Here is a 13348-nt window from a genome sequence, read left to right as displayed (position 1 = left end):
AAACGGAAGCCTACAGACACTACAAGAATTAACACTTTTGGCAACAAAAAAATTGGTCGCTAAAAGTCTATTTTTGGTCGGCAAAAGTTATCCGCGACCAATTTTTTTGGTCGCTACTTTGGTCGCCAATTGAGGGTCGGCAAAAGTAATTCGCGACCAAAATTTTGGTTGGTCGGCAAAAGTTGGATTTGCCGACTAAATTTTTGGTCGCTAAATATTTAATTACCGCGACTAATTCATTTTGTCGCTAAAACACTTTGGTCGCGAAAAGTGATATTTTCCCGACCAAATTTCTTAGTCGCCAATTGTCACATTTCGCGACCAAAAAATTTGGTCGCCATTTGTTACTTTTCGCGACCAAAACTTTTGGTCGGCAAAAGTGAGATTCCACGACCAAATTTGTTTTGGTTGGCAATAGATGTATATTTTGCGACCAAAACTCTTGGTCGGCAATTGTCATTTTTTGCGAAAAAAAATTATTTATTTGTCGCGACTAATAAATTGGTCGCCAAAGTAGGAAAACAATACACCTGTAATTCCTAATAATTCATTCAATCCATAATAAACCTATAATTTTAAAGCATCATTCAAATTAACTGAATCATTAACATTCGACACAATACATAATTCATTAACATTCGACACAATATTACTATTCTAAGTTTTCATTCACAAGTCACATCCATCTCGCATAACAATTTGAAACATAACTATTTGTTATCCATGCGCAGCTATCAACAAATAAAACTACTAATATTTGTTATCCATACACATCCATCCAAAAATATTTAATCCTCCCAAAAATGCTCATACTGCCAAGTAGTCTTGTACAATTTAGCTTCGTGAACTTGTTAAGAAATATGTTGGGGAGGGTGCTCGTCTGGTTCGTGAACTTTTGATCCACTTTTCAATGATGGCCCCATCGATATTGTTTTAGCCACTTCAAATGTTTCTGGGAACAAAGAAAAATTATATCACTATGAAACAGCACTACCGAACAAAGATAATAAAACCTCAACAAACTTCACTACAATATATACCCGTGCTTCATAGCTAGAAAGAATGACACAAATGCTAGCAGAGTATGAAGGGGTGAGGAACAATCAATCAGGCCCATAAAAATCAATGAAGCCAAAAAAATAAAAATAAAAAAGAAAATAAAAGAAAAGCAAATTCTTGAATTCATGATTGACATCTTTAAAACATTTGAGGAAACAATATACTTACTTTTACAGGCAGATCAACTGGAAACAGATTTAGGCTACTGGGATTAAAACTGAATGAGCTGCAGAAAGGGAATGTGACAAGAAAAAGAAATTAGTGCCTTAGTGGTATGCAAATATGAATGAAAAGGTTGAATAAATAACGATATTCAAGATGGCTCCATTCAGTTGCTAATATTTAGTTAATAGACCCAATCATGCTTAAAAATTCAATCAAAGCTATTCTTAATCAACTAAAATCTACAAATAAGTGCATCATGCTAGAAATTACAGACAGCAACACAAAAAAAACTAATCCATCCACAGCATGCATATCTTTATTTCCATCTTTTCAACAGGAAAATAATGTTCTAAAGTGAGAAAAAAACAGGTACTAACTTTAAAATGTAAAATGCACTTCATTACATTTTATATATTTTTATAACATCTTTTAAGGCAGAAGCATAGATCCTACAAAAAAATGTGCATCAAGTGCAGGAAACATACCCGCGAGATATAACTAGCTGCCACACATAAGGAATAAAGAACTCCTCAGGATGGCTCTCTTGTTGATATGTAAAACGTAATTGAGTAAACATCTGTTAATTGGATAAAAAAAAACATAAAAAAGGATCCCACTATTGGATAAACCTACTAACACAACCATTTGCTTTGTACCTTCATGCCTTCACCACGCCAAGAACGACAATTGATGATTATGACTTCGAGGACTTTCTCCACCGAGCATTCACCATTCATTCTTTGGGCATCCATGCGGCTATTGAAAAAATCTAAGGCCTACAAACATTAAAGATTATGCGGGAAGAAAATAAAGGGAAAAAGACGGATATACAACCTACAGTAAGAATGTTCTCAAGCACATACAGTAAAAATGTTCTCAAGCAGCTCATTAAAGCGAGGATGATTCCTGAAAGGCTGAAAGACCTCCTGCCTGTGCATAATCGCATATACAACCTGCTCCAATGCATACAATGAAAAATACCCACAATATGAGAGGAGAGGGGTGGGGTAACCAAAATCCAGATGCATATTGTCTCAGTGATAATGATGATGATACCTCAGGGTTACGTGAAAGAGCGTAAGTCAGTATTGCATTTAATATTTCTGGAACAATCCTCAGGAAATCAGTATAAATATGCAATTCTGTTGACTGCAAGAAATATATATGTTGATTTAGAAGAAAAATAATTTGGAAATGTAAGATAAGATCTAAATAGTAATGAAGCTAAAGGTATCGATTATGGTGACAACCATCTCTTCTGGAAGGCTGTCTCCTCTTGATTCACCATTCCCTATACGCATCTTATCATTTTTTAGCTCTGCTAATTTAGTGTACCTAACACACAACGTTTTAAAAAGATTACCAAATCAAAATCCCTTAAAAGTAAAGATTCTATCAAAAAGTATTCCACGTAAGAAAATAGATCAGACTGCTCTATGGAAAGCCTCTGTAAAAGCAACTGTAGGAAAGCCTCTGTAAATATGTCAAACACTACAGTAGGAAAGCCTCTGTAAAAGCAACTGTTTCAGATACTTACCTACATCTCAACACATCCATCAATATATCCAATATGCAGGGTAAAGACTTACTTTCCAGTGTATTTACAAATGTTTGGTAAAAACTTACTTTCCAATGTATTTTCTGAATGTTACAATGTCTATTGACCATATAAATATAGACAAATCCATAAATATATTGAATGGCCCTAAAGATGCTAAGAACTGAGGCTCCATATCCTATGGAAAAAGTTCATTTATCGCTTGCCATCATTTAGACTGTATTTTTAATGTGACGAAGCTGGGGATGTTGCACCCTTCAAAAGAGATCTGTATGTGTAATTAGAATTAGGATAAGTTACATGACATGTGACAGACAACCAAAGTTAGTAGCCCAAATATAAGCAACTATGTAGGAAGAGATTGTCCTTTGTCCTTTTGCATTTAAGGTTTATATAATAAATGTTCATTATTGTTATGATGATTTGCCATTAATTTTATACAAGTAGATATATGAAAATGTTAAATAAGCAATGGAGTGACAAGAAGAGTTAATAATATTCTAACGGCATTGTAATTTTCATCATTAATTTGTAGTATTTTTTTTTTTTGGAGTGAAGGGTGGCATCAACTAGATAACTACAAATAAAAATAGTCAAAGAAATTCTGCCCATGGTGAAAAGATACTACATTTCCATCAAAGGTAATTCTTGTATTTTAGAATTGTTAATATATCAGAATGTTTTATGTGTGGACTGATTATTTTCCCATGACATGACTAATAAATTCTCTATCAGTATACCACATAATTTTGTTCCTCTATTAATGTGTGTTCATGTAAGTCTTAAAAGGGAAATTGCCTGGACTCACAAATTTTCCACACACACAAAAAATATATATATATTTTTAAGAAATTAAAATATATATATATATATATATATATCTTTACTTAGCATCAACATTGAAATTGATATATCTGAATTTTAAGATCTCAACAAATCTCCAAAAATTCATACTGTAAGCATTGACAAATTTTGACAACAAGCACGTATGAGACAATCTTCTTTTCATGGGTCATACAAATCGATCTCAATTTCTGAACTGAAACAAGGAATCTATCACAGCAATACCAAGAGAACACATAACAAAGTATTTAAATATAAATAATCAGCAGACATGGGCACCAAGCCATACCCGTAGCTTAGATAGGTTGTAATTCATAGTCCTTATCAGAATTATGATCATCAAGGAACCAAGAGAAGTTTGATGGAGCAGGCGTTCTTGGTACCATGGAACACTTGGCAGCATCTGTTCAAATAAATAAGATGTTAATATGATCTTTATATAATCCAGTTAAATGATAGCCTACAGAGGCAGTACTCACCAGCTTGTGAATACTGGCATTGAAAGAAGAATCTTGACTGAGTACTAGCAAAATAATTAGCACCATGTAGATTTGATTGGATGTCCCTTTTGAAGCATTATACAGTGTTTCCAGCATGGGCATCAACTGTTGATTTCATTGCATAATGCAAATCAAATTAGGATATGTGGCATTTATGTTACGTAAACTACTAAAAATGATGACTGCTCATAAGATTTTTTAGTTACCATTGTACACAAAAATTTTTAAATTGTGTCCATAACATCACTTATCTGACAAGTAATAACCATTGTTCTTTTTTTTTTTTTCTTTTTTTTTCTAAAAATTTTGTTTTATCTCTTGCCAAGGTTACCACACAACAATAGGTGGGCTAACTAAATACAAATAAGATGGAAATGATAGCTGCCACTCCATACCAGTGTATCAAATCTATTCGCACCAAGACTTACTCCAGAAAATTTGAGTTCCCATGCACTAATGAGTAAAGCAGTAAGATAGCAGTTTCATCAGCCAAGTACCTGAGGAGACAGTAGTCACAAAACCAATAAATTTACTTAAAGGATAAACAAATAGATAATACAATTTGATGATATTCACACAAAGTTTTTAACGGTGAATGCATTATGCTAGGCACTTTACCCCTTGTGACGCAAGGTATAAGCCTCAAGGCGTAAACATTTTGAATTTTTATATTTAGTAAACAACTAAAATATGTTAAAATATTGTAAATTAAATATAAAAGTGCAAATACATTTTCTCTCAAAGCATCAAACATTTCACTCCAAAGAAGGAAGCTTGCACTCTTTACACGTGAAATCAACATTCTTGGCCTCAGTTTTCAAGCCTTAGCTTTGTGTTTTTTCTTGGTCAATAATTTACTTGATTTTTCTCATGAATATAGTTACAAAAGGAGTTCTTTTTATGTTTAAATAATGTATTAGACTAAGTTTAACAACAATCCAAGATCAAGATCTCCATATGCACAAGCCTTTGAGGAGTGTCACCTAAAAATAAAGCCTAAAGGCAAGCCTCGATAATGCGTTTTAAAACTTTGTATGAGAGAGAATAGAGCAATAGCATTTTCTACGTTTTTTCATTTTCATTTCTTTTAGATGGATGAGATAGGTCAGTTCATGCTACTCAAAGACCAACCTCAATTAATAAAAAAAACACTCTTAGCAATCGTCAAGAAAGATTTATCTAAGGAATTAAAGGGGGAAATGGTTAATATAATGTATGAGGCAATATGGAGCCTAAAAAAGACATTTCAAAAACATTTAAAGCTAACATGGTCTCATACATATTATCCGTAACTACAAAATGCATAACATTAGTAATACTATGGGGCACCATAGGACATCACAGTATCATATTACTTAGCAGATGAACCTTCAGATGTAATTTCTAAGATCTTATCAACAACAAATGCACACTGTGCAACCTCATTACAACATTCCTTTACAGAAATCTGCATATGGAGTCAAAAGAATACAGAATCTCTTACCAGCTTCAACAAGAGTTAGAAGTTTGGTTTCAATATTATTTCCTAAACCTACTTGAGTAATACACCATTGATAGGTTAAACAAGTGCATTGTAAAGTAATTTAAAGCAAAGAAACACTTCAAACCAACACAATTATCCCCAATTCTGGGATTTTACACATATTCTACACATCAAAAAAGTCATTCCAAAGACCTCCAAATGGAAAAGCCATAACAACTTCCCAAACCAACAATTCATGGGTGGCTAAAGAAACAGAGTGAACTCAAGGTAGAAGAAGAGAAATAGAAAACCAAAAAAATTGATGGAACCCATTAATGGGTTAGGCTTGTGGCTTAGAATTTTGAGAAGCCTAACAGACATTTTATCAAACAGTTTGAAGGCAAGAAAAAAAAACAAAAAACAAAAAACACAAATCCTTTGTTATTAAAGTTTTGCTTTTAAAAAAATGTACATACACAATCAATTTAAGTTGGGGCTTTTAAAAAAATGTACATAATCAGTAAAAAAATGGTTTGAAATCACCTTATGATCGTCCAAGAAGACCGAGATGCTAATCTTTTAAGCGAGTTCGCCACATCAAGATTGTCTGGGATGTGAGTGAAGAAGATCAGGACGGGAGAGTGGATTCTCATATCTCTATCCTCATCTGATTGTTTGAGATAGAGTGAGGGTGAGAGTGAAAGATCAATCGATTGATTATGAGAAGAAGAACATGACAACAAAAGCATGAGAATGCAACTGAGAGAGAGGGAGAGTTGACTGTTGGTGACAAAGTTCAGAGATCGTGAGAGTTGAGAAGAAGAGGCACTGTGAATTTGTTAGAGATTGCCGATTGATGAAGGGCAAGTGGAGAAGAGATGGACTGTTGCACTCAAACAATTTTCAGACAGAGAGAGAGTAAGAGTGGGAGATATTTTATATGGATGGTTATTGGATCAGCTGTAAAACGATCTTACTTTGCGTATACGGACACATTTCAGAGTCTCCTTATGGCGAGTGTGGTTTGAGGATATGAGGATCAACGAGAGATCAATGTGGTCGTAGGTCGAGTGTGGTCTGAGGATCTGTGTGAGAGAAAGACAGAGGGGAATGGCGATTTTTAAAGTCCCGCCCCACGTTTCAAATTACCCCCCAAATTTTTTGCGACCAAAAGACTAAATTAGTCGCAGAAAAAGGTACCTTCGCCGACAAACGTTTTTAGTCGCCAAATCTCAATCAACAGCGACTAAAATATTAGTCGCTAAAAGTACTAATTTGGCGACTAATTTTTTTTGGTCGCCAAAATGTGACCTTCCGCGACCAAATTTATAGTTGGTTGCCAAAAGCATATCACTTTTTGCGACCAATTCATTTTTGGTCGTCAAAATATAACCTTCTGCGACTAAATCATTTTGGTCGCCAAGAATAATGATCATTCGCGACTAATTAATATTTTGGTCGGCAAACGTCATTTTTTTGCGACAAAAATTTTTTTGGTCGGCAAAAGTGGTCGGCAAATGTGTAAATTCTTGTAGTGAGAATACAAAAGTTTTCTTTAGTTGGCAATGCAACATTAATATAGCTGATTTTCCACAAAAGACACCTTTGCTCGGGCTATTTTGGCCCAAGTTTTCTTTGCTTGGCCCATTTTGGCCCAATATAGATAATAATATAACATTTATTTATTTAATAATATAGCTGATGCACAACCTCTCATATAATAGGGCAAAGGCCTAGATTATTGGAGCTGTCTAATTTATTCGTGTTGCTTCCTAAAAAAATGGCAAAACCCCAAAACAATTTTAGAAAAATATATTATGCTTCTCTTCTCCTTTTCATTAGTATCAATAACATATTATTTGTTTGACGAGCCGTTTTAGCAAATATGAAAGTAGAAAAAATAATTGTATATAATTTAACACTAAATTCAACGTGTAAAATTTATTTGAAAAAATATTTGTGGGGTTCTGAAATTGTAATTCCAATTATTAGGTCAAAGTCCAACATCTGTCCCTACATCGACTAAAACTCCTTAACAAGTAAGATGAATATATGTTTAAATAAATAAATAAATAAATGAATAAATAAATAAATGTTAAATAAAAAATATAAAAGGATGGGTAAGATACTATAGCATATTTTACTATAATGATGATGTGTTGAAACATGATGGTCCACCAATTGTGAATGTAGAAGCAGTACATAACTACAGTGCCCACAAGCAAGCCTTAAAAAATGGCTTGTGATGTCATTTTTTTACTTCCCAAATCACCATTTTTGTGAAGAGAGAGAGAGAGAGAGAGAGAGAGAGATTTTCAGGCAAATCTTGGCATCTGAGGCCCATTGAAGATCTCATACTCTAACAAACGTATCTCCTTCTTTATCTGCCTCCATTGACACACTTAATTAAGAACCAAATTATAAGCTTCTTTGAAGTTTTGAGTAATAAATCAATTGAGCAAATGTTTCCTTTCAACCAAAGCGATCACGATGAGCTGGTTTTTCAGATTCCCTCTATTCTCTTCGAAGAAAATGCAGACAAACAAGATCCAATCATGGGTTTTGTTGCACCGGAGAGTAGTAATCTTACCGCGGATACAGTTGGGAAAAGGCCGCAAAAATTAGTAGAAAATACAAACAATAGCACGCAGAAAATCGTTCACAAAGAGATCGAACGGAAGAGAAGGCAAGAAATGGGTAACCTTCATGCATCGCTTCGATCCCTACTCCCTCTTGAATATATCAAGGTGATGAATTGTATTTTCTTTTCTTTTTTCGCATAGTGTTGCTCACTAGAATTTCACTCCCTATATATAAGAGATGCCAAGATTATACAACCTTGAGGGGTTACGGCACTCACTTCTCCCTCTTGAATTTCCCAATGAAGACAGTTTCTCTCTAAAGATTTCATTCCTTTTGAACATTTCAAGATGAAGAACTGTATTTTCTTTTTCTTTTCTTTTCCCATTGTTTTCTAGAATTTTACCTGCCATTTACAAGTATGCCAAGATTATATGGCCTTCAATGATTACTGAACTCACTTCTCTCTCCCTCTTGAATTTCCTAAAGAAAACAGATCTATCTCTAAAGATTTCATTCCTTTTGAACATATCAAGATGAAGAACTGTACTTTCTTTTCCCATTGTTTTCTAGAATTTCACCTGCCATTTACGAGTATGCCCCGATTATATAACCTTAAATGTTTGCTGCACTCACTTCTCCCTCTTGAATTTCACTAAGTCTCTCTCTCTCGCTAAAGATTTTATTACCTTTGGATAATTGGGTCCCTGGAGGGTTATGTTGATGGATGGTGTTTCAGGGAAAGCGTTCAATGTCAGATCACATTCAGGAGAGTGTGAATTATATCAAACACCTAGAGAAGAACATCAAACAACTGAGTATTAAGAGAGATAAGCTCAAGGACATGCCCAATTCAAGTGTTGTTTACGGGACAAGTTCAAGCTCAAACAATTCCTTGCTCTATAATGTCACAGTCAACCCATGCCGTGGTGGTGTTGAAATTCTGATCACCGGTGGCTTCAGAGAGGAAGTGTTTCCCCTATCAAGAGTGCTTCAAATACTTCTTCAAGAAGGACTTGAAGTTGTTAGCTATGTTTCCACTGAAGTAAATGATAGGTTACTTCACACAATCAGATCTGAGGTATTTTTGGTTTAAAAATCGATTGATCTCAATTTCTAGGTTTAGGGTTTTATCTAAGTTCACTTTTGCCATATGGGTTTTACTTGCAGGTCAGTGACCCTACATGCATTGATCAATCTGTGCTACAACAAAAACTAACCGACATGATTAGAAGTGAGTTGAATTCGAAGTAACAATAATGCGTTTGCTATTTGGAGACTACTCATTTTTGATGTCTTTAAAACACTGTTTGGTCAATATTTTCGTGAAATGTGCAAAAGAAATTTTCTTTTTGTCACTCATCATCCACGTTATTATTTCAGATGAAGTGAAATTGTGAAGAAAGTTGCACACTTAAAATGGCAGCTTGTAAGGTACTACTCAGGAATAAGTTGAATATCTCTACTTATAACTCTAGATTAGCTATTGCTAGCTGCATTCTTTCAATAGTGTTGCTAAAAAAAAAAAAAAAAAAAAAAAAAGTAATGTTGATAAAAATTTGGTGTCTTTTTTTTATATCAGTAAAATGAAACTTCATTGATAAGCATCAAGGTAGGACCTTGATTTGGTTGATATTATGCCTTTGCAATATCATTTAGTCCTCTTGAATTTCATAGTCGAATGAGCTTGCTTATGTTTTTCATATTTCTTTGTTTTTTCTTGCTTCTTGAAATTTTCTTTCTTGATCTTGCTTGTTTCATTGTCATGCAACCTATATCAAAAACAAAATTCTCTACACCCAAATAGATATTCAAATTTGTAATCATATTATTGTGGTGCCAAAAACTTTTAATTTTTTTGTTCTTCAAATCTTCGTGGAAAACATTCTTTATATCATTGACTCATGTTTTGTACCATATTCAACCAAACTTAGAATTTTTGATTGAAAATTCCTTCTCCATTTTTGAAATTCCAACTTTGTTATTCTTTAAAGTTTTGATCTTTACGTTTGTTTGTTTATATATTTATTTTTAAAATTCTAATTTTATCTTTACATTCATCATTTGTGAATCTTCTTTCGCATTTTCAACTTTTTTTCCCCCTACACTCAACCACTATATTCTCATCTTTCTTCTTCTTCTTCTTCTTCTATATTTTCATAATTTTTTTTTTTGCTGCCTCTTTGATATGCTTCCAAATATCTTCATGTATTGCCACTTTAATATCACTAATCCTTTTTCTTCCTTTCTTTCTTGAATTTTCTTGCCTTGCAGAGCATTGGCTCCCCGACTATTGATTTTGGATCGGTTTTGTGAAAGCCTGAGACCATCTCTCAAGCGAGTGATTGTCTTATCACTCGAGTGGTAGATTGGTGGTGGTCCCGATTCTAGTGACGCATTTTTGTGATACAAAGACATTTATGAAATTTCCAAAGTTGTTTTTAGCATGTTTTTGAGTCATTTATGAACTGGATTCATTGAAAGACTTATTTGGTCAACTTGAACTTCCAAAAGTTTTGTTTTGTATGTTTCCTTCTTGGTTTTGGACTTCGAGCACAAGCAAACCAACTTTGGCTTATATTAGTTTTAGAAAGGAAATTTTAACTACAAATATGTAGAGGGTCTCTTTCCTTTGATGATTGTCCGTCTTTGGGTGTCTCCATTTGGGGGTTTCTCTAGTAGCTCTTTGGTAGAATTTTATTCTTTGTGTGCTCTTTGATCACTTTTTTTTTTTTTTTTTGATCGGCAAAGAAAGAAACTTTATTGATGTAAGAGTATAGTACGACGTACGTAAACAACAAACATCAAAAAAGAAGAAAGGAGAGTGCAAGGCATCACAATGAGTTAAATCATCCCAACTATGTTGGCACCAAAAAACTCATTCTATCATTTGCTAGTACCCCAAAGTTAGAGAGCAACCAACCAAGAGACAGAAAACAAAGAAGGAAAAAAAAAACCACCAGCACTATACACCAGCAGAGTAACAGCAGTCCCTTTTGGTGGGACACTGTTGGGATTAGTCCATTCATGTAATAAATGTGGGATTTATAAAGTTATTCGTTTTAGTTTATATATGTGTTTAATGTAGGATAATACAATATAGGATCTACTGATAAAGCCATGTGCATAGGATTTGGTTATATAATTGTATGAAAACTAAGATTCTTTTGGGTAGAATATGATGTAGTTATGGGGGTTGTAGGTTTTAGTAAGAGAACAGTGAGACGAAAATAGAGATGTATGAGATCAGAGAAAAAACATTGTGGTACGTTAGGCTGAGTAAAGGCTCTACTATCCCTTTGCTTAGGTACTCAAACCAGCAGACCACTTTGCTTAGGTAGTGGTAGTGGTAGTGGTCTGCTGGCTTGTTTTGCCTGAAGCAAGTATTTCTCTCTTTTGGTGTGCTGTTGGACAGATGTAGAGGGATGTTTTTTGGTGGACTATTTTAGTGTTTTTTCAGTGTGTCTTGTGGTTGTTTTCTCTTCAACCTTGAAATGTGCTGGCAAATGATTGGGTATTTCTTGCGGTGCCAACATAGTTGGGATTGTGCGGTTATGCTTTGATATTTTTTGCACTTCCTCTTCCTTTATTTGATGTAATTCATTTGTATGTATAACAATTATCATCAATAAAAGGCTGTTTTTTGCTGTTAAAAAAAAGAGAGGCTCAACTATCCTTAAGTATGTGATTTTAGGTAGCGATGTAAGTTTTGAATATTTTGACTATCATGTATTCTCTATTTTATTATTATATAGAAAAATATATTTCTCTATAGATGTAAGCAATTGGAGTCGAATTATTTAAATTCTTTGTTGTGTGTGCTTTTATTTATTTATTTTTAGAATGTCTTTATTCTGTGTGTTTGATTGTGCTTTCATTTGCGTTTTCTCCCAACAAGTTATTTGGCGATGTTGGAGATCCTTGTCTCTTATTGGGTAGGCTTCACAAGATTTTTGGTAGTGGATTTCTCTTTTTTATTTTTATTTATTTATTTATTTTTTATTAAAATCAAAGGATTTTACACATCAATAAAAACTCAATATATAGGTTCTCACTGAACTCATAATTTGCTGAGAGTTATCAACAATTCTTAGTAAGTTAGAGAGTTTGAGTTTTGTTTTTGTTGATCTTTGTCTAAATGGGCGCATTTCGAGGCCCATGTCAATAATCCGAACTGTTCACATTTTAAAATATATCAAGTAGAACATGTCTGTAAAAAATCAAGTTAATCGGATATCGTTTACTCATTCATTTACTCACGTTTGTATTCATTTTAATATTTTAAATCACAAAACGATATCCGATTAACTTAATTTTTTGCAAGCATATTCTACTTGATATATTCTAAAATATGAACTATTCGGATTATCGAAATGAGTTTCGAAATGAGCCTATTTCACTGCACAGCAATGATTGTTGTGCCCCCCCCACCCCCGCGCACACAGCAGCCACCCCAACCCCATCCTACTTCTCATGAGACTTATGTAAAGATGATCTATGTAAAGATGATCTTGAGTTTGGTGAGAAAACTTATATATTGAGTTTGGAGAAATTGTTCTATTTGTTTGTTGCTCTTTGGAGTAACTATTCTTTTCATGATACCAAACCACATATATCTTAACCTTTTTACCATTGGGTTTATGATGTAGTTTATATTTGTTGGATTTGCACATATTTGTATGATTTTTATTCTCTATATTCAAAGTTGTCAACTATGTTGATATGGTTGAGTTTTTCCGAACTCTCTGCTCGACATCAACATCATACTAAAAATCACATGTTCGAAGATAAATTTTCACGTTCTAGAATTCTAATGAGCATAATTTGAGAACACCATTTTCCATTGATTTCTTGTTTTTTTTTGTGCTCGTGTTGGCACTTGCAAGCCACCAGTAACCTTGTTGAATGATGTCAAGATTATGTATGCTATGATTTTTCTTTTTTAACTCTTGAATTTTCAACTGAGAAGTGAGTTTTTTAATTTTTTTTTTTTTTTTTTTTTAATTTTATGTTTGTGGTTCCTCGGCATAGCATTTAATTAGCTTTGGTATATGTGTATAGTTAGAATGAATTTTATATATACATCTTGTACTCAGTTTTATATCAATAAATTTAATTTTTTGCTGATAAAAAAAAATTATGTTGAGCCTGGATATACTGCTGGAATTTTTTTGTGGGCAC

The 13348-nt window shown here is 33.6% G+C and overlaps 2 protein-coding genes across 5 annotated transcripts; one reads left to right on the top strand and one right to left on the bottom strand.

Moving 5' to 3' along the window:
• Positions 1-613: 613 nt before the first annotated feature.
• LOC145796875 (uncharacterized) lies at positions 614-7098 on the bottom strand. Of its 3 annotated transcripts, XM_082882410.1 has the most exons (11): positions 6131-7089; positions 4521-4622; positions 4105-4230; positions 3915-4028; positions 2475-2559; positions 2281-2373; positions 2088-2177; positions 1881-2000; positions 1710-1801; positions 1228-1285; positions 614-952 (listed from the first exon to the last, which is right to left on the bottom strand). In XM_082882410.1, the coding sequence occupies exons 5-11, from the start codon at positions 2523-2525 to the stop codon at positions 908-910; spliced, it is 549 nt and encodes a 182-aa protein (XP_082738536.1). In that variant the 5' UTR covers positions 2526-2559; positions 3915-4028; positions 4105-4230; positions 4521-4622; positions 6131-7089; the 3' UTR covers positions 614-907. The 3 variants fall into 3 exon arrangements, with proteins under 3 accessions (XP_082738536.1, XP_082738534.1, XP_082738535.1); XM_082882408.1 differs by lacking the exon at positions 2475-2559 and having other exon boundaries at positions 6131-7096; XM_082882409.1 differs by lacking the exons at positions 1228-1285; positions 2475-2559 and having other exon boundaries at positions 6131-7098.
• A 636-nt stretch (positions 7099-7734) lies between these two features.
• LOC114289221 (transcription factor bHLH118) lies at positions 7735-10778 on the top strand. Of its 2 annotated transcripts, XM_028232890.2 has the most exons (5): positions 7846-8334; positions 8907-9248; positions 9338-9401; positions 9551-9601; positions 10442-10778. In XM_028232890.2, the coding sequence occupies exons 1-4, from the start codon at positions 8050-8052 to the stop codon at positions 9565-9567; spliced, it is 708 nt and encodes a 235-aa protein (XP_028088691.2). In that variant the 5' UTR covers positions 7846-8049; the 3' UTR covers positions 9568-9601; positions 10442-10778. The 2 variants fall into 2 exon arrangements, with proteins under 2 accessions (XP_028088689.2, XP_028088691.2); XM_028232888.2 differs by lacking the exon at positions 9551-9601 and having other exon boundaries at positions 7735-8334.
• Positions 10779-13348: the final 2570 nt, after the last annotated feature.

The sequence above is a fragment of the Camellia sinensis genome, chromosome 8 (assembly GCF_055761805.1).
Source record: "Camellia sinensis isolate YWXY chromosome 8, ASM5576180v1, whole genome shotgun sequence".
In the NCBI taxonomy this organism is placed as follows: domain Eukaryota; kingdom Viridiplantae; phylum Streptophyta; class Magnoliopsida; order Ericales; family Theaceae; genus Camellia; species Camellia sinensis.
Note: the sequence above shows the minus strand (reverse complement) of the source record. Positions and strands in the feature narration are given on the sequence as shown.

Excerpts from the sequence above, each read along its gene's own strand:
- LOC145796875 (XM_082882408.1), bottom strand. The coding sequence starts at position 4,227 with ATGCCCATGCTGGAAACACTGTATAATGCTTCAAAAGGGACATCCAAT. Across the intron at positions 2,374-3,914 it reads ACAACCTATCTAAGCTACGG|TCAACAGAATTGCATATTTA; the intron begins GTATGGCTTGGT and ends TATTTCTTGCAG. Across the intron at positions 2,178-2,280 it reads CTCTTTCACGTAACCCTGAG|GTTGTATATGCGATTATGCA; the intron begins GTATCATCATCA and ends GCATTGGAGCAG.
- LOC114289221 (XM_028232888.2), top strand. The coding sequence starts at position 8,050 with ATGTTTCCTTTCAACCAAAGCGATCACGATGAGCTGGTTTTTCAGATT. Across the intron at positions 9,249-9,337 it reads TTCACACAATCAGATCTGAG|GTCAGTGACCCTACATGCAT; the intron begins GTATTTTTGGTT and ends TTTTACTTGCAG. Across the intron at positions 9,402-10,441 it reads ACTAACCGACATGATTAGAA|AGCATTGGCTCCCCGACTAT; the intron begins GTGAGTTGAATT and ends CTTGCCTTGCAG.